Raw genomic sequence first — 21,443 nt, 5'->3', positions numbered from 1 at the left:
TCTCTCTCTCCCTACGCCGGCGTCACCTTCCCTAAGCCCTACCGCCGCCGTCCGGCCACCGTTCGGCCTCCCACCGGTCCCATTCTCTTCCTCTCCTTCCGGTCTACCTTCCCTCCAAAACCCACCCCCAACCGGCCGGCCATTTGGCCGGAAAAAGCTTCCAAAGAGCGCACGGATTTTGCTCCGATCCGCCGCCGTCGCTCCACCTCCGGCCACCATTTCTTCACCACTTCATCACCGACTCCTTGCCGTCCTAACCCACCTATTTCCGGCCTCCAACGACCACCGGAACAGCTCCTACGAGCTTAGTTTCCGTTTTGGGTAATCCGGCCATTTCCGGCCATTCCGCCGCCACCCACGGCCGTCCGTCACTTCCAATAGCTTCACAACCACCTCTAGACCATTCCCTATCAATCCCGTGTCCTAGTTTGTCCCCGTTCAAAAGTGGGTTTTTCGGACCCACGGCCACAGTGAATTTTCACTGTGACGTTGCTGTTTTTCCGCCGCTTGCAACGCCGCTTGTTTTCTAAAATTGCCGTATAGCGCTGTAAGTATTTTCCAAACCCTATTTTCAGATTTAAATATATATTGCTCATTCAATTTATTTATTATCTGTTGTTGGTTGTTGATTCCGGACTGAGTCCGAGGAGTTTCGGGGGTCGGATGGATGGAGGACGGAGTTACTTGTTTTATTGATTTATATTGTTGGATTATTTTAATATGCATTGATTTGGCATTTCATGGTGCATGCACGTGTGTTGTGGGTTTATGAGAAAAGCCTGTGTTTTGGCGTGAGTGTGTTGCGGGTGCGTGGGTATCACGAGCCCAAGCCGGGATGGGTTATTATCTCGGTGGAGCTCCTCTGGTCACTCGGGAGCGGAATAAACTGAGTGATGTCCCCTGAGTTATCGAAAGCGATAATGGGAGCGGGACTAGGGGGTGCTTGGCTACGAACGCGCCGGGCGCGGAACCGGGCATCGGCCTACTCACCGACTCCGTGGCCCTTCGCTGGCGAGGGCTAGAGGATGCTTGGCTACGCACGCGCGGGGCGCGGAACTGGGCATCGCTCGTTGGGTGTCACATGCGTGGCGGTACTCTGCGGTGTGACACTGGAGCCAGGGTGTGCGGATGACCCCTAGGGGAGGTCATGGTGCATACGGTTAAAATTGGATAATGGTTTGAGATGTCAAATGTGTCTTTTGGCGTGCGTGGAAAACTTGTGTTTTACGGGTTTGTGCATTGGGCATGTTTCATGCATCTTGTTTGAGTTATATGTGTTTTTATCTGGTAGTGTTTGGGTTTTACTTACCTGCGGTACCATTCGTGGTTCCGTAGCTTTTGGTGCAGGAGATGAGGTTGAGGAGGAAGAGGCTGAGCCCGAGGATGCGGCTCCGCCGGGTTGCTGATGTTATCTTTTTATTTGTTTAAAACTGTATTTGTGGTATATGTAATATTTTATCTATGTATGTTTTAAACAGCTTGTACTATGTTAAGAAAAATTCTGGTACTTAGTTATGTCTTTCTTATCCGCTGCGTGTCTCTCTGTACACAATTGCTGCCTTGCACACACTCGGCACCCGTCGATGGGATGGTGACCCGGGGTGTCACCATCCGGACGTCTCAATTTCCCCGTGTTCGGGCGTGGGGATTTTGGGGGCGTCACAGGTGGTATCAGAGCGGTTTGGCTCTGGGTAAAACCACAAGTCCCGTAGGTAGTACCAGAATGTTTTTAAAGTTGTGTTTTAAAATTATGTTAAGTATAGTTGTTTTATTTGTTTTATTTGTTTATGTTTGTTTGCTTGTTTTATTTAGTTATGTTTTGGCATGCGGGTTTCTTTTGTTTCTTGTTGCGTGGTGCTGTTTTGTTTTGTTGGTTTTATGATGGTTTTTGTTTGTTTTCTTAAAGGAGGGTCAAGAGTGGTGTTGTGACAGAATTATGGGGAGACCAGGTAGACCAAGGAAAAATACTCAGGAACCGCAAGACAATACATCCAGGGATGACTCCATAGCCGAAGCAATTCGGCAGATGACGGAGTTCATGCAACAGAATATTAGGCCGCAACAGGCAGGGCCTTGGCCACCACAAGGACCTTGGCCACCATCAGGAGGGCCTTATCCACCATCAGGAGGGCCCTATCCACCGTCAGGAGAGCCTTGTCCGCCACAGGGAATGTATTGGCCACAACCAGGAGGTCCCTGGCCATATCAGGGAGGGCCTTGGATGTATCAAGGAGGGTCCAGTAGCATGGTGCAAGCTGGGTGCACCTATGAGCGCTTCTTGGCGCATAGGACTCCACACTTCAATGGGAATGAGGATCCACTTCAGGCTGGGAAATGGATCAAAGATCTGGAGAAAACTTTTGAGGTGTGTGGGTGCACTGAAGCACAACAAGTACTCTATGCCAGCTACCTCTTACAAGGTATCGCTTCTGATTGGTGGGATACCAGGAGGGTGATGTTGGAAGCTGAACTGGGATCTTTCGCTGCGGTGACCTGGCAGCGTTTCAAGAAGGAATTCAATGACCGCTTCTTTCCCGCATCGGTAAGGAAGCAAAAGGCAAGAGAATTCTCTAATCTGGTCCAAGGGGGCGCAACAGTGGAACAATACGCCCGGAGGTTCATAGAACTGGAGCGGTTTGCTCCTCATCTTGTTGCCACAGAGGAGCTGCGAGCTGAGCGTTTCCAGGAGGGACTACGCCCTGATATACGCCGATTGGTGGTCAGCCATCGGATATCCACTTTTCAGGAGTTAGTGGATGTGGCCACCCTTATAGAGCGGGAAAATAATCTGTGTATGGGATCCCCTTCAGGGCAAAAGAGGCGGAGTTTTTCTGGTGAAGGAAGCAGCTCGGGTTCGCCTCAGAAGTTTGTTCAGCGGACTGGAACCCGATCTCAAGCATCCTCCAGTGTTCGCATGGGAGGACGTATGCCTGTTTGTGGGGTTTGTAATAGAGCTCATGAGGGCGAGTGTCGCACGAGTAGCGGACCCCAGTGTTATCGGTGCGGTCAAGTGGGACATATAGTTCGGGATTGCCCCGTTAGAGCTCAAGGAAGCCGTGGAGGTAGACACGGTGGAAGAACCAACCCGAGACAAGCAGTGCAAGCCCGGGTTTATGCAGTCACACCCGGAGAGGTGGACGATGAGGCACCAGCGACCCATGATGCTGGAGTAATCACAGGTATGGATTAATTTAATCTTTTAAGTTGGATTTATTTTTGGTATATTTGGTTTCTTCGTTGTTTTTTTTTGAATTTCATGGGTTGTGTGTTTGGTTCAGGAAGAGTCCGTTTGTATGAGTTTTATGCTTGTACCTTGTTTGATTCTGGTGCTTCACGATCGTTTGTGTCTTCCACATTTGCTCGGGTGTGTAACTTGGTCACGGAACCGTTGCCGAAGGCTATGGTAGTGGCGCTGCCCGACGGCGAGATGGTGTGGTGTTCCAAGGTTGCTTTGGGATGCCCGTTAAATTTTGAGGGAAGATTTTTGGATGCTGATCTGGTGGTATTCAAGCTGTTGGGTTTTGATATCATCCTCGGGATGGATTGGCTATACCGATATTCTGCGACTATTAATTGCAGAAGTCAGACAATTAGCTTTCAGCTTCCGGATGGTGATTGTCTGGAATTTGCGGGGAGTAGATTAAAAGAAAAGCCGATGATTATATCGGCGATACAGGCAAGAAGAGAGATTGCATGGGGAGCGGATGCATTCTTGGTTCAGATGGTGTCCACGCCGTCTGAGAAGAAGTCCTTGGCAGACATTCCAGTTGTGGAAGAGTTCCCCGATGTGTTTGTGGATGACTTGCCCGGACTACCCCCCGTGCGAGAGATGGAGTTTGTTATAGACTTGGAACCTGGAGCGGCTCCTGTGCATAAGGCTCCTTACCGCATGGCACCGGCTGAATTGAAAGAGTTGAAGACTCAGTTGCAAGAATTAGTAGAGAAGGGGTTTATTCAGCCTAGTACGTCGCCGTGGGGTGCTCCAGTTTTATTTGTTAAAAAGAAAGATGGAACCCTTCGTATGTGCATTGACTATAGGGAGTTGAACAAGGTGACCATCAAAAATAAATACCCTCTCCCGCGGATTGATGACTTGTTTGACCAACTTCAAGGAGCAGCGGTGTTCTCTAAAATTGATCTGAGGTCAGGATACTACCAGCTGAGAATCAGAGAGCAGGATGTGCCGAAAACTGCCTTCAGGTCGAGGTATGGACACTATGAATTTAAGGTGATGCCATTTGGGCTAGCTAATGCTCCTGCCGCTTTCATGGATTTAATGAATCGGGTGTTCCAACCTTATCTGGATTCCTTTGTGGTAGTATTTATTGATGATATACTGATTTATTCCCGAGATATTGAAGAGCATGTGTATCATCTTAGTCTGGTACTTGAGAAATTGAGAGAGCACCAGTTGTACGCCAAGCTCAGCAAGTGTGAGTTCTGGTTGGAAGAAGTTAAATTTCTTGGGCATGTAATTTCCCAGGGTGGAGTGGCAGTTGATCCCAGTAAGGTAGAAGCCATTTTGTCATGGCCACGCCCAACTACAGTACGCGAGATCAGGAGTTTCTTGGGGCTCGCCGGTTACTACCGAAGGTTTGTAGAGGGTTTTACTCGCTTATCCGGACCTCTCACAGCTTTGACTCGGAAGAATACAGAATTTGTTTGGTCAGAGAAATGTGAGAGAAGCTTCCAGGAATTGAAGAACAGGCTGACGACGGCACCAGTGTTAGCACTCCCAGAACCGCATAAGCCGTTTGTAGTCTTCAGTGATGCGTCTAAGTTCGGTTTGGGTTGTGTCCTTATGCAGGAAGGACGGGTTGTAGCCTATGCATCTCGTCAGCTTAAGGACCATGAGAAGAATTATCCGACGCATGATCTAGAGTTGGCTGCGATCGTTTTTGCACTCAAGATCTGGCGGCATTTCTTGTATGGGGAAGCTTGTGAGGTATTTACTGATCATAAGAACTTGAAGCATTTGTTTTCCCAGAAAAATTTGAATATGAGGCAGAGGCGTTGGCTAGAGCTAATCAGTGACTATCAGTGTGAGATCAAGTACCACCCGGGGAAGGCTAACATAGTTGCTGATGCTTTGAGCCGGAAGTCTCATTTGGAGGATGAAGCCGAACCGTCAGAAATGGATTCGTTACTTTATGGGATGAGAAGGCTCCTTATAGAGAGTTCGCAGCAAGTAGAGATTTTGTCTTCGGTTCTGGACATTCGGGTAACCGATTTTGAAGAATTGAAAGTTCTCCAAAGAAAGGATCCGAAGCTGCTGAACATCAGGAAAAGAGTCCGAAAGTCTCGAGGGCCGTTGCACTATAGCATGGATAGTGATGGAATACTTCGGTTCCGAGATCGCAGAGTGATCCCGAAGGACGCAGATTTCAAGGAACGAATCATGGCGGAAGCTCATGCGGCCCCGTATTCAGTTCATCCCGGCAGTACAAAGATGTATCGAGACTTGAAGAAAAATTACTGGTGGGATGGAATGAAGAAGGACGTTGCCTTATATGTGGAGAAATGCCACACGTGTCGTCAGGTAAAGGCCGAGCATCAGAGACCTGCAGGTATGCTCCAACCCCTCCCTATTCCTGAGTGGAAGTGGGATGACATCACGATGGATTTCGTAGTGGGTTTGCCGAGAACGCCTAGTGGGAAGAATTCTGTTTGGGTGATTGTGGACCGGTTAACGAAGAGTGCTCATTTTCTGCCTGTTAACAACACTGACTCTTTGGGTAAGTTGACCCGTTTGTATGTTAAGGAGATAGTGAGGCTACACGGCATACCAAAGAGTATAGTGTCGGATCGGGACCCGAGGTTCACATCGCAGTTCTGGAAGAGTTTGCAGGCAGCTTTGGGTACTAAGTTGAAGTTCAGCACTGCTTATCACCCGCAGACAGACGGCCAGTCAGAGCGCACCATACAGACCTTGGAAGACATGTTGCGAGCTTGTGCCCTGGAATTCCAAGGGAGTTGGGAAAATCATTTGCCTCTCATTGAGTTTGCCTACAATAACAGCTACCATGCGACCATTCAGATGGCTCCCTATGAAGCTCTTTATGGGAGAAAGTGTAGGTCGCCCTTGTGTTGGGATGAAGTTGGGGAGAGTAGGGTAATTGGACCCGAAATAATTCAGGAAATGCAAAGCCAAGTCCGGATCATCAGAGAAAAAATGGCGGCAGCTCAGAGTCGCCAGAAAAGCTACGCGGATACCAGGAGGAGAGAATTGTCATTTGAAATTGGTGATTGGGTTTATCTTAAAGTCTCTCCCATGAGAGGTGTTAAGCGTTTTGGTAAGAAAAGGAAACTAGATCCGAGGTACGTCGGCCCTTTTCAGATTCTGGAGAGAGTAGGGTCCGTCGCCTATAGAGTTGCTTTGCCGGATTATTTTGGGGATGTTCATGATGTCTTCCACGTATCATCCCTGAAGAAGAGCTTTGGGCAGCAAGAGCCACGTTTCGTCGACCCAGCAGGTATTCAGTTGCAACCGGATCTCACTTACGAGGTTGTTCCGTCACAGATTTTGGATTGGAAGGAGCAACAATTGAGGTCCAAGACGATACCGTTGGTTAAAGTGGCTTGGGGAGATCCGTTAGCTCAAGACTTCTCTTGAGAGCGAGCAGCGGACATGAGGGAGCTATATCCATATTTGTTTGAATGATGAAGGTATGTAATTTTAATCTTGGTCTCAGTTGGTTCATGTGCGTTTGTGTGGCTTGGTTTAAGTTGGTGGTGATCTTGAAATTTCGAGGACGAAATTGTTTTTAAGGAGGGGAGGATGTGATGACCCGCTTTTAAGTGTATTTTCGCTGAAATAATTGTTTTTATTTTAATTAATATATCAGATATTTTATTTTATTTTAATTGCGTTTTTAAAGTCGGTTTTTAATTTATTTTAATTTATTTGAGGTTGTGTTTTATTTCTTTTAGTTGTTTTTGTGGTTTTAATCTTTTTGGCGGTTTGTTTCTTTTTCCCGGAGTGAGGACTGGACCTCATTTCTTTTCACATCTTTTTCTTCTTTTTCTCTTTTTCCTTTTTCTTTTTCCCTTCTTTTCTTTTTCTTCTTTTTCTTTTTTCTCTTTCTTTTCTCTCTCCTCTCTCCCGCTCGACCCGGACACCCCCCCCCGTGCTCTCTCTCTCTCTCTCTCTCCCTACGCCGGCGTCACCTTCCCTAAGCCCTACCGCCGCCGTCCGGCCACCGTTCGGCCTCCCACCGGTCCCATTCTCTTCCTCTCCTTCCGGTCTACCTTCCCTCCAAAACCCACCCCCAACCGGCCGGCCATTTGGCCGGAAAAAGCTTCCAAAGGGCGCACGGATTTTGCTCCGATCCGCCGCCGTCGCTCCACCTCCGGCCACCATTTCTTCACCACTTCATCACCGACTCCTTGCCGTCCTAACCCACCTATTTCCGGCCTCCAACGACCACCGGAACAGCTCCTACGAGCTTAGTTTCCGTTTTGGGTAATCCGGCCATTTCCGGCCATTCCGCCGCCACCCACGGCCGTCCGTCACTTCCAATAGCTTCACAACCACCTCTAGACCATTCCCTATCAATCCCGTGTCCTAGTTTGTCCCCGTTCAAAAGTGGGTTTTTCGGACCCACGGCCACAGTGAATTTTCACTGTGACGTTGCTGTTTTTCCGCCGCTTGCAACGCCGCTTGTTTTCTAAAATTGCCGTATAGCGCTGTAAGTATTTTCCAAACCCTATTTTCAGATTTAAATATATATTGCTCATTCAATTTATTTATTATCTGTTGTTGGTTGTTGATTCCGGACTGAGTCCGAGGAGTTTCGGGGGTCGGATGGATGGAGGACGGAGTTACTTGTTTTATTGATTTATATTGTTGGATTATTTTAATATGCATTGATTTGGCATTTCATGGTGCATGCACGTGTGTTGTGGGTTTATGAGAAAAGCCTGTGTTTTGGCGTGAGTGTGTTGCGGGTGCGTGGGTATCACGAGCCCAAGCCGGGATGGGTTATTATCTCGGTGGAGCTCCTCTGGTCACTCGGGAGCGGAATAAACTGAGTGATGTCCCCTGAGTTATCGAAAGCGATAATGGGAGCGGGACTAGGGGGTGCTTGGCTACGAACGCGCCGGGCGCGGAACTGGGCATCGGCCTACTCACCGACTCCGTGGCCCTTCGCTGGCGAGGGCTAGAGGATGCTTGGCTACGCACGCGCGGGGCGCGGAACTGGGCATCGCTCGTTGGGTGTCACATGCGTGGCGGTACTCTGCGGTGTGACACTGGAGCCAGGGTGTGCGGATGACCCCTAGGGGAGGTCATGGTGCATACGGTTAAAATTGGATAATGGTTTGAGATGTCAAATGTGTCTTTTGGCGTGCGTGGAAAACTTGTGTTTTACGGGTTTGTGCATTGGGCATGTTTCATGCATCTTGTTTGAGTTATATGTGTTTTTATCTGGTAGTGTTTGGGTTTTACTTACCTGCGGTACCATTCGTGGTTCCGTAGCTTTTGGTGCAGGAGATGAGGTTGAGGAGGAAGAGGCTGAGCCCGAGGATGCGGCTCCGCCGGGTTGCTGATGTTATCTTTTTATTTGTTTAAAACTGTATTTGTGGTATATGTAATATTTTATCTATGTACGTTTTAAACAGTTTGTACTATGTTAAGAAAAATTCTGGTACTTAGTTATGTCTTTCTTATCCGCTGCGTGTCTCTCTGTACACAATTGCTGCCTTGCACACACTCGGCACCCGTCGATGGGATGGTGACCCGGGGTGTCACCATCCGGACGTCTCAATTTCCCCGTGTTCGGGCGTGGGGATTTTGGGGGCGTCACAATATATATATATATATATATATATATATATATATAAGTCACTAACACAGAAGCAAATAAAATATTGTAAAACATTAATTTTTTCATGTGAAAATAATATAGTTTTAAAAAATCATTTTTTTATTTAAACGATTTTATTCTTTTAGAAAGATTATTTAATAATAATTAATTTATTTTATGTAAGAAACTCTCCTTATTTAGATGAGTCTATTCTTCTAAGAAATATTTATTAAAACTTGTCATTTTATTTTATGATGAAAAATATTATTTTTAAATTAAAATAAAAAGTTTAATTTTAAAGATTAATGAAATTTGTTTTCTTCTCTATTTCTTCCTCTCTTATTTCTCTTTATATTATTTTTACCATTTGATTAAAAGTTTCACTATCACAAAACAATACCATGATATATATATTGCGTATGGGTGATCAATGTAGACCACAACGCAGCTGTCAACATTTACACATTGACTATAAAATAAAGCAGTGCTCACGATTATGATCAAAAGGAACAATGGAAAAAAGGGGAAGTTCTCATTTTATGGAGTCCAAGATTTAGAGCTAAGCTCTTATACGAAACAAAAGGCCGAAAAAGACACGGCACTCGCAGCGACCAACTAAAATGAATCTTTCCTTTGCAGTTTACACTATCTCTCTATCTCCCATCCTTTCATCAATTAACGTGTAGATGCAAATAAAAATTATTTTATTACTTTACAGTTTCTACTAGTTCGTTAGTTTTCGGATTTTTCTTTTAATTTTTTGTCTTTATTTATTTTTAGATATCTTTTATCTTTATTTGAAGCATTATGGATGATACTCACTCTAAAATTATATTATATTAAAATTTCCATAGAGTTAAAGATAAGCATTAGACCATGTGATACCCACTAACTTTATTTATTATTTTTTAATCATACCTTTAATTATTTCCTCACAAAAAGTCATCTCTGCCATTTATTTTGTTAATTTTCATTCATTTTCTCGATAGCTAATCGAGTAACATGTGAGAAAATGGGACACAATCAGACTTTTTGTCAAAATTTATTAAAGGTGTGATTAAAAAATAATAAATAAAATTAGTGGGTATCACATTCCAAGGTGAAATGCTTATCTTCATCTCCAGCGAAATTTTTAATATAATATAATTTCTGATAAAGCGGGAATGATCCAAATTAATGTTTCAAATAAAAACAAAAGATATCTTCACAAAAAGTAACGACAAAAGACTAAAAGAAAAAGAAAAAAATCTAAAAACTAACAAGCTGCAAAGTGAGTAGAAACTGCAAGTAATAAAATAATTTTTATATACATCCACACGTTGATGGATGGAAGGATAGGAGATACAGAGAGCGCAAACTGCGAAGGAAATATTCATTTTAATTGGTCATTGCAAGTGCCGTATCTTTTTCGGCTTTTGTCTGCTATAAGAGCTTAGCTCCTCAAAGACTCCATAAAATGACAACCTTCGCCTCTTTCCTTGTTTCTTTTGATCTCAATAATAGGCACTGTAATATTTAATTGTAAATGTGTAATTGTTAACAGCTGTATTGCGGTCTACATTGATCCCCTATACGCAATATCCGATATTGTTTTGTAATAGTGAAACTTTTAATCAAAGGGTAAAAATAATATATAGAGAAGTAAGAGAAGAAGAAAATAATAAAACGATTGAATATGGGAAAAACTTTTCTCCCTAGCATTTTCCGTCCAGTAACCAGTGCCTAGTCAGCCAATCATAGCCGCTCTGCCCAGAAGGGTGGAGCTTCGGCTCCTTCCCCTCCGTCTGTCCAGCCTCATCAGGCTGTGTTTATACAGTCTTTTTCTATATTTTTTTTCAAACTTTTACCCGTAGCACAATGGTGTCCCGATCTGTTACTCGCCGAACTTCGAAGACCAACACACGCCCTGCCTCTAGACTCCCCAGTCGCCAAACTGTTAGAAGGCAAGAGAAAACTGTCGATTAGTGTGGCACGTACTTCTTATGCGCGCTTGTCTATGCGCGTGAAACCCAAGCGTGGCCGTGAATGGGCGAGTCCCCTACTGCCACGTGTGGCTCTGTTTAGGCCAGCGGCCCAGATTCTCTCAGAACCGGTTACCTTTTCTCTACATAGGGTGGCGGTACACCCGCCACCACTGCCGGTGACGGTCTTTCGTCGGTGTATTGGCACATCATCTAGTTGCTACATCCTTATATTTCCATTTTTCCTAACCAAAAATCAAGATGAAATGGTCGTAGAAATCTCCTTCAGTCGGACCGGATCAACAAAAAGCAGCACACATTTCTCAATTACAGCTTTAAGTCGTAGTTTAATAGTCTGTTCATCAGACTATTTTAAAACCGCTTTAAGCGGTATCCCCTTAGTGGGATTGGATGAGAGCCAAATTTTTGGCTCTGAAATCCACTTTTTTATTCTATTTGGTGTAGCTTTTATTTGTTTTGGGATGATTGTTGGGATTTCCATCCTCTGAAATCTTATATCTTGTAACCATATAGTTATATATATATATATAATATCACTTACTTAGAAAAGAAAGAAAAGAAGAAGAAGAAGAAGAATATAGAAAAAAAAGTTTTTGATTAAACATTTAATCTAAAAATAATATTTTTTATTATTAAATAAAATGATGAATTTTAATAAATATTTTGGTTACGTAGCTTTTCCCACATTTTCCCTGCCACCAAAAGAAACAATGGCGACATGCAAACTCTAAAACCACGACGATATTGTATTCCTATAAAGGTCGGAATCTCTACCAACCCATGGCCAGTCAGATGCATAGTGCAGCTTTAAACGAAGATCCCACTTTTCTCAAGCCTATAAAAGAATGAGAAACGAAAATTTAACTATGTTTGTACGACAACTTTCTCGGCAAGCAAACAGACAGAAAAGTCCTGACTTTAAAAAAATACAGTTACCTCGCTTTCACAGTCATACTCATCAGTCTCATTCTCGCTCACTCCAAGCGAGGGGGTCGACAAATTGGAGAGGAACACACCGGAGCCAGTGCTCACGGCACTAGAAGACTCAATAGCCGAGATCCCATCTTGGACGAGCGCTAATCGGCACGATGAACGGTGAGGATCTCCAGGCAAAACCTCAGAATTGTAGACCTGTGCTTGCTTACCCGTGTTGGACACAAAAGGAGACGAAGAAGAAGATGAACGGAGAAGGATTTGATGAAGAAAAAGAGATTTCATCTGGAGCAACTGCATGAGAAGATGACGAAGGAAGCAGCTGAGGCTGAGGAGCTGAAGTTGAAGAAGAACATGAATTTTTGTCATCCGCATACATATCCCCAATTCTTTTGGTTATGGGCTTTGGTTTTCTTGCATTTGTTCCGCCAGTTGCTTGTCTTTATAAAACGAAAGTGATGTACTTGGCAGAAACACAGCGTGCGCGAGTATTTTATATAACTTCGAAAATATATTTTGTTATATATAAATACGGTCGAATATTAATTTATTTATATTTAAAATTTAAATTAATATTATTTTTAATAATATTATTTTTAGTTATGGGCTTTGGTTTTCTTGCATTTGTTCCGTCAGTTGCTTGTCTTTATAAGACGAAAGTGATGTACTTGGCAGAAACACAGCGTGCGCGAGTATTTTATATAACTTTGAAAATATGTTTTTGTTATAATATTGATTTATTTATATTTAAAATTTAAATTAATATTATTTTTAATAAAATTTATTTTTTAACCAATTATATTATATTAATATACAAATTAATATATAATTATATTTATAATTATATTTTTTTCTTCGAAAATTGTGAGCCGGGAGTTTACCCTCGAAAAAGATGACAGCAAAACCCCCACGCGTCATTACAGCGACTGGGGAGAAGAAGGGCGTTTTAACTTTTAAGATTCTTACGAATTTTTTATTTATTTTTAATGGCCTGGAACTTTATTTTACGACTTTGTTAATTGGATGAAAAATTATATACAAGGGTTTGTTTAGTTATACACATAAAATTAAAATAAAAGTTAAAATTTAAATAAAATATTATTTTTATTTTAATATTAAAAAAATTAAATTATTTATTATATTTTATATATAACTTTTAAAAAATTATAATAATTATATGAAATGAAATGAAATGATTTAATCTATATAATCAAACCTGAAAATTATACTGAGATAAAAATTTAATGATTTGATTTTACAAAATAAGTCTTATGATTTTCTCAAGCCTCTCTTTTTGGAGCTTTATAGGAATGCAATTATTTTTTTACTTTAGTTTCTTAAAGTATAGTAGAGATGGAGATTCTTGTAGTCCAATTTTAGAGCAAATGTTTTGGAGATCTAAACATAGTTCAAGGATTCAAAAATATTGTTGAACATCTAAAGAATAATATATAACGTTTCAAAAATGTTCTAGAGCTCATTATTGTACTAAATTTTGATCTTACAATTTTAATAAGAGTAATGTTATATATAATTTTAAGATGTGTAAGCCCTACGCAATTCATTTAAAAAAAATTGAGATCTACCATTTAAAAAAAAATTTACATAGATTCTATTTTATCTATATTTTTTAAATAAAATACGCGAGATTTGCACACTTTAAAATTATAAATATATTTCTCAATAATAATGTTCAAACTCTTATCATTGTTTAACTTGGCATATGTTATAACAGATTTTTATTTTTATTTTTTTAATATACCTTTGGAGCAAACTTCTAAACATCATTAATTTTTTCTCAATCACACCTTAAAATTTGTAACCAAGTCACCAAAGGCATACGAAATGCAATCATATATATATATATATATATGATCACAATTTACTCCAAAAGTTTACGTATTAATCTTTATATATGTAAGTTAAGGATAATGCTAAACTTAAGTTAACAAGTAATCAGCGACACATCAGTTTGCAAAACCTATATAGCAGATCTCATGGTACCTATAGTATTACTTATAAATTAGTTTCAAGGATATCAATTTGACACTAGGTGGTGATATCCAATGCGAACTAACAAAATAACTCAATGCAAAAGTCCACAACAAAGTCAAGATGGCACACGGGGAATGTCTCAGTTGAGATAATTTGATATAGTATATTAAATTATAATATTATTTAAATTATAAAATATATTTAATATATCATATAAAATTATATTAATTTATAAATTTATTTTTATAAAAAAATTTTGCAACGTTACACGTGAAATTGAATAGATAAAATAAATAAGATAAATATTATAAGAAATACTCTATTTTTTATATTTATATTTTTACTATTGGTCGAATCAATAACCGATGTTTGACAATTCCCCTTTTTATGGAATGGTTGGGACTGTCAAAATGTTAGGGAAAAATTTATTCTTCATCCAGTTTTTCTATCACACGCCACACGAAAGCTGACGTGGCAAACTGGGTTTACTTACATTCTGGTTCAGTGACTAAATCCCCATCCTCTCTCCCCTCATGAATATGTAAGGAAAAATCTCTCTCTCTCTCCCTATGACGATTTCATCTTCCTCATCTGAGAACTACTTTCCTTGTGAGTCTCCAGTTTTTGGTTTTCTGTTTTCAGGCTATAGCCATGGGAGCTTGGATGGTTCAAGCGTGCTGCATGGTTTTTTAGGTGAAGCCCACATGGTTTTTTAGTTGGAGTCTGAGGGCCATTCACTCCATCTCAATGGATGGATCTAGAACACAGGTGTTGACCTACAAATGCATAACTGCAAATATGCTTGTACCATCTAAACTGCTCATCCCAATTAGAAAATCCCTTGATTCTTTTGAGTTCTCTACATTTCAAGGGACGCTTTTGAGACCCAGTACATGTAAGTTCTTTGAACCTTTGCTTATCATTTCTATGTGATTTTAGAGGTGATTTCTAATGTGGGTTTGTAAGTTTTTTGACCCTTTGATTATCATTTGTTTAGGTCGGTTCTTACCCTTGTCGACGGCACCAGATGGCAGTGTTCGGAGGACGAGCAGGGTGACGAAACCGAGCGTTCAATCAGAGAGACCAACTTGGGCGGGTGGGTTGGGGGGAGGGGGGGAGGGAATGCAGGGAGGGGGAGAATGCCTCCACCTTCTTCTTCAATGTTTCTTGGGCAAGACCTTCCCACCCAACTAACCAACAATGATAATTGGGACAAAAGCAGTACCGAATTTGTTCAATAAAAAAGTATCGCACTCTCACTTATTCACACACACGACAATTAATCAGCAGCATATCTCCATAATGATTTGAGGAACTACTTACAGAAATACACCTAATCAACTACTTACAAAAATACACCTAACCCTAAAATACACTAGAACTTTAGATTGACAGAGGATGAGAGTACTCACTTCAGTCGATAGAGATCGATTGAAGGGTGAGGTTCCTTACTTTGGCCCGAGGAAAGCGAGAGAGAAGGGGGAGGAGAATTTGGGTAAGAGTTAGACCTTCATATTTGAAGGGTAGAGAAAGAGAGAGGATTTTTTCCTAGAACCAATTTTGTTTCACATTACCTAAAACTCATACATGTCAAAATGTTGATTGAGTGGTATAAAACGTTTAAACACAAATTATCTTGCTCCCAGGCGCTTTCACTGAAAAAATGGCTTTATTCTGCTCCTCTCTCAAAGAAAAATAAGTTTTTTTTTTTCCTCATTTTATCTTTTTAAAAAAATCTTCAATTTTTAATGATAAATAATAATATTAATAATTTATAGTTTTTGTCCAATTATTTTTGTACATGAATGCCAACCAACTCTGGTGTATAAATAATAAATATGATAATAAAAAAATGAGAAAACCTAGAGGTCGGTCCGGCTGGTCTTCTTCAATAAACAACCCTCCAATAGTAGGGCTCCACATAAGCCATTCATTTTACATGTTCTGCATTTGGCTATACCCAATCACAATGTCTCATACAGCCTTCCCGTGCCACTTTCTTCGTCTTCCACTCCATCCCAACCCACACTCATCCATGACACGGATGGAGCTCGACCACCCCAGCTAACACAGACAAAGCTCGAACCCCCCAACCAACATGGATGAAGCTCAAAAATTTCAATCTGAAATTCATAATAAAGATTCTATCGTTCTTCACTTGCAGCAGCAGATTTATGAGACAAACCAGAGGCGGGCAAAACTGGAGAAGAATCTTAAGTTCAAGGGCTTGTCAACAAAAGAATCAGAAGGTTTCTCATATGAAAATGGATTTTTGCCTGTAGATTTATCCCCTGATCTGTTTACATTTACTATAGAAGCTACTTTCAAAGCCATTCATGAATTTTCTAAGTCGTTGATCAACATGATGAAAACAGTTGGGTGGGATCTTGAAGCTCCTTGCAAACTCAATTGAACCTAATGTCATTTATGCAAAAAGAGCTAATAAAAAATATGTGTTTGAATTCCATAGATCCCAAAGAATGTTCAATGGGTTTTAGAAAGCAAGCTTCTACATAAAATCGGATGATCTCACGGTTGGGAGATGGATCCATTGGTCATGCTAGGCCAAAATTCAGATTCCATTTTTGGGAAAGTTTGTAGGAGCAAGTACCTAGTGGTAGTTCACCCAAAGAAGAAGAAACAAGAAATCCTTTTTTTTTTTTTAAAGATTCGAATTGACAAAGACTATATTTTTCAATGCAAAAATACTCGATTTTTAGATAATTTCTACTAGAAAATAGATGGGGATTTGAAGTTGATATTTTACCCAGTCGAATATCTCGCCAAAGTAAGACAACGGCAGGGCTGTAGGAGTGAAAGCCTCTATCCTTGTGTATCCTTTCAGTTTTAAGCACCTGTATCATTGTGTATTGTACTAATTCATCACTTTCTTACGTGTTTGATGTTTATTGGAGGGCTTTTTTACTCCTATAAATAGCAGGGCTGTCTAGAAGCGTTTCTCTAAAAAAAAATAGACCTCCACGAGTCATAATACCGCCTTCCCCTCTCTTGTCCATCTCTTTGATGTGATGTTTGCACATGTAGTGTTCTAGATTAGACGTGTCCATATTTCTTTCACTAAATAAAAGTATACTAGTAAGGGCAACGTGTGCTGCATGTATGCCTAGGTGATAAAAAAAAAAAAAAAAGTAGAAAATAGTAAATGGAAATGTGAGAAAATAAATTTAATTAAAGACAAATTGAACAAAACATAATAAAAAGTGAAGAAGTAAACATGGACTTTACATACAAGTTAGCTTCTTATTTAAGTATATAATTACAACAGTAAGAAGTTTAACAATAAGAAGTTAGATAAAAATGAAAAGAATTGGTGTTAATGATGTTTAAATGTATTTCTGTCTTTAATAATGTTGTCTTACCAGTAAGCATAAAGTTATGGAAGGGTATAAATTTTACGTCGATTTCAGAATGTAATCTAAATAACATTTGAGAACATATCAAATGCGCAAGTAGTTATGTATAGATAGGGAGGTATGATACATAACAAATATTATATGTATTTATAGCTAAAGCAAAAGAAGAAAACAATTAATTCCAAATAATTTCATATAGATTATATTAAATGAACCAAATGAGATAGTACATCCTAAAATAGAACGAATCTATTAAAAGAAATTAATATCATGAGGAAAGGAAATATTCATACAACAAACATATAATGTCAATAATTTATTTTGGCTATAGGTGCATTTATATAAATATAAAAAAATTGGATAACATTTTCTTAGATGAGATAGAAGAGAATGTATCAAAAAGTAGAGGACAAGTAAAAGAATAATGGAAATAGAGAAAATCGACAACAACCAGATTGAAGAACAGTAAAATAAGAACAAAAGCATCAAATCTATTAAAAAAAAATGAAAAATAAAACAGAAAATTGTATAGTTATATTTGTTAAATAGGACTATATTAATATATGAACAATAATAATAAATGAAATAAATAAATCCGGTATTTATAGGAAAAATTTTGGAAGGAAATAAATAATGCAATAAATGAAATTTATTATTAATATTATTTTTAATAAAACATATAAGAAAAAGAAAATAAAAGCAAATAAAATGCGGTACAATATTATTTGCTTCTTTTAAGATTTTATTTATGCTAGATTTAATTTTTTGTTAAAAATATTAGACTACTTCCTAAAATGTATTGGTCTAGGTAACCCAAAAGAAGCACACAAGTTGAACCCACGAATTGCTCTTTTTGGAGAGGACAATATCTGGTGACTACCAAATGTGTACACTAGTATAAATGAGTTTTTTATTTTTTAATTATTTTTCTTTAATTATTTTTTAAACATTCTTAACCATTAAGAAATTTTTTTTTAAAAATATATAAATTCTTTGATAGTCACTTCTTTGACTGATAAGAAAAAATAAAAATATAAGAGTGAGAACGTTTTTTATTTTGGAAATACATTGGGTCGCTTTGTGTATAATCCTTCCCGGAAATGCATTGGGTTGCTTTGTGTAAGATCTTTAATTTTGGCTGAATTAATTGTTGTAAATATTTTTTAGGTGATCATTTCTTTAATACGATAGTTTTTGTCAGTTTTGTTTGTAAGAAAAAATTTGAATCCCGATTGCGGCCCCGAGAGAGAGAGAGAGAGATCGTACAAGTGAAAACACAATAAACTTTATTTTGTTCTAGGAAAAATTAAAGCCGACTCGTTCTCCTTCCCTAGCAAATTAGCAATGTCCAACAGAAAAAAGAACAGAAAAGACCAAAAAGTAAAAAAGAAAAAAAAAAAAAGGGAAAATCTCAGTGATTATAAACTACGTACGTACGTACGCACGCCCAGATGATCTACCATATTATCACAATTACAGTACTGTATATAACAACAGCCGAATTAAGTGTTCTCTGATCGACCACGTTGTACAGCATGCATGCATGAACCATCATGATCAGACGAGGAGTACTGCGTCACAAACTTCCTCCGCAGCCGTACTACTTTTATTTGATGGGCTTCAGACCATATGACTCCCTTGAAAATCGTAGATTCCACTGCAAAAGATCCGGCTTCCGCACTTGCCGTTCATCATGCGGAAACTTGGCTCTCTAGGAACCGTCAATGGCCTGTTTGATCTATATACATACATACATACATACATACACACACACATATACATATATATGTTATTATCAGCGCCTTGGACTTAAAAAACCAGAAGTGAGCTATGGAACTGATCATATAGGGTTCCAAACGTACAGCATCCAACGTTTTACCTTTGTGGAAAGAAGGGTCTGTCGAAAAATGGCATCAATTGAGCTCTTGGAATCATATCCTTCCGTAGCAAACGAATCTCTTCCTCTTCTATCATCTTTTTCACATGCATACAACATGATGTCCATCAGAGAACGTGAACTGTGCTCTTAGCCTCTAATTACATATATATTATAGCATATTAATTAATGTTTCCAAGATATGGGTACCTTCTGCAACCTCTCTGCTCGTCTTTTCTGTTGTTCTATGATATACAACTTGGTTGCTACCTGCATGCATGTATATTTTTATCATCAACTCGATCGCTTAAAGAAAGCTTGAGAAAAAGTGAGAGCTTCAGTTTGTTGGAACGATCAAAATGAGCAACTGCAAACACAAAATTATAATAATTAAGCGAGTTCATCATATAACTCACCTCGTAGTTAAACATTGCGCGTTTGACGGCTCTTTCTTGGGTATGAAGTTTGATTCCTTGTGGCTTGGTGTTCTCTTTTGGGTAATGCTTTTGAGAAGCCTAGAGATGGATATTACGCACATGCTGTCTTACAATTGAGAGAGAGAGAGAGAGAGAGAGAGAGAGAGAGAGAGAGAGAGAGTGGAACAAGATATGTAGCTGAAGTTGACTACCTTAGATTTGTCAAAGAACCGGTCTTTGAGTTCGTCTTTTGTCTGTTAAAACATTCCATTTTAACTACTTTAGTGTCAGTCATGCACATTGGCCTCCAAACCAATCAAGTAAAAATAAGCACATGATACATGAAGCAATATGAAGGGGCCCACTCACGAAGCATATATACTTAAATCTACATAAATCTTGAGGGCACCACCTTATTCCCTTATAAGAACAGAGGGGAGTGTAATTTCGTGGATCCAAGATCCAATCAATGCATCTATATCTAAGTTACAAATAATAACTGAAAAAAGATCCATAAGAAGCAGTAATTAATGAGACTCGGGTTTTGTTGGGTATATATTCGGGGTAATTTGAAGACAGAAATGATAAAGATAATCCACACTATGATGCATAATTAGCTCATGTATGTGATTAAATAGGTTAATATATAGCACGATCTACTTAATTAATGATCATTCATAATCTGATCAAGTATTATTTTTTAAATAAAAAATTATATGTAGTCACTTTTGTGTACTCTTTTGACACTTCATTGATGTGATTGGTTGCGTACTAACAAAATTAATGCAGCCAATCATATCAGTAGAATGTACAAAAAATACGTAAAAATAATTATACGTAGTATTACTTTTTCCCTGACTTACTCCTATGTAATTCTTATTTAGTTACTCTTTTGACCAAGATCTCTAATTGAAGTAGAAAGCTTTTTGGATTCCTTTTGTCCCCTGCTCTTGCAGTGTGTGTTTCTTCTTTTGCCATCCTGACAGTGACTTTTTGAGTGGTTAGCATTTCTCACTCACAATCTCGTTTAACTTTCCCTGTCCTGCTAAAGTCAACTAAAACTTTAAATAGTTAAAAATATAAAAGCAACCACATTATGTTAATATTCTGAGGCTCATAACCTTCAGAACAAGGTGCCGAGATTTGAATATTGTACTACTGTTGTACAATTCTGATGGTGATAGCTAGGCCTATGCATTTTATACAATTCCAGATGATATATTTGCTCGCATGGTAAGAGTTTAATAGAAGTTTGTTCTCAAACTCCACTAAACAAAGTCAGGGAGCCGAGGGGGGCAAGCTCATGTGGTAATTTGGCAATGCATGATAGATTTCTAAGAGCCTATTGAGGAGGGGCCACATCTCACCATTCCTCCAGCAGTAGAGCTCCACGAGACTGCAGATTGTGTGCTAGCCTTCACAAACTTTCAAAGAAATGGGAAAAAAATGAATGAAGGATAAACATTGTAGTTACAGAAGAAAAGAAGTAATAAGTAAGGAAGAAGAAGAAGAAGAAGAAGAAGAAGAAGCATTGCAACCTTCAGTGCAGATTTGGTGTGTGTCTTCTCCATGTTTCAAGCTCGGATGTTTTGAATCGCTACTGAACTGAAGAGAATTATATATAAAGGGTGGGAGCTTAGAGGTTGGAGATTGGTAACTGTCTCCAGTGCCTCTTTCTGTTGCCACATCACCAGCATGCCTATAAGTTTTCATACTCTCTGGCACCAAACTTTCTGATTAAACCTCCCTCTCATTCATATATTTGTCATAGATGATAATAAGTTCCTTCAAATCTCCTCTTCGCTCTTGGCTTCTGTTAACTACATAATCCCAAGTTTCTATTCACTAATCAAAAGAGTTAAGTTCCAATTAACTAGACCAAGAATAACGTGGCTTTTCAACAGCTTGTGATCTCAGCATGCAGACTGGCAACCGATATCAGCTAAGTTTGCTAGTTTATAAGATAGTCAGAAATTCCATAAAAATTTAAAGGACATGCAACTTTTACAACATTTGAGATTCCAGTAAATAGCTGAAGAACAACAAACTGAGCAGTTCAATTT

The 21,443-nt window shown here is 39.4% G+C and overlaps 1 protein-coding gene across 1 annotated transcript; it reads right to left on the bottom strand.

The window, feature by feature from the left end:
• Window positions 1–18,357: 18,357 nt before the first annotated feature.
• Window positions 18,358–20,981, bottom strand: LOC122306895 (protein TPX2). The gene is made up of 7 exons (XM_043119451.1): window positions 20,919–20,981; window positions 20,748–20,804; window positions 19,593–19,634; window positions 19,381–19,479; window positions 19,175–19,234; window positions 18,968–19,062; window positions 18,358–18,826 (listed from the first exon to the last, which is right to left on the bottom strand). Exons 1-7 carry the CDS (start codon window positions 20,949–20,951, stop codon window positions 18,709–18,711), a joined length of 504 nt encoding a protein of 167 aa, XP_042975385.1. The 5' UTR covers window positions 20,952–20,981; the 3' UTR covers window positions 18,358–18,708.
• Window positions 20,982–21,443: the final 462 nt, after the last annotated feature.

The sequence above is a fragment of the Carya illinoinensis genome, chromosome 4, assembly GCF_018687715.1.
Source record: "Carya illinoinensis cultivar Pawnee chromosome 4, C.illinoinensisPawnee_v1, whole genome shotgun sequence".
NCBI classification, from domain to species: Eukaryota; Viridiplantae; Streptophyta; class Magnoliopsida; order Fagales; family Juglandaceae; genus Carya; species Carya illinoinensis.
Note: the sequence above shows the minus strand (reverse complement) of the source record. Positions and strands in the feature narration are given on the sequence as shown.

Coding starts and splice junctions, on each gene's coding strand:
- LOC122306895 (XM_043119451.1), bottom strand. CDS start 20,951: ATGGAGAAGACACACACCAAATCTGCACTGAAG. Junction 19,635..20,747: donor GCTCTACTGCTGGAGGAATG/GTGAGATGTGGC, acceptor ATGTTTTAACAG/ACAAAAGACGAACTCAAAGA. Junction 19,235..19,380: donor GCGCAATGTTTAACTACGAG/GTGAGTTATATG, acceptor ACATGCATGCAG/GTAGCAACCAAGTTGTATAT.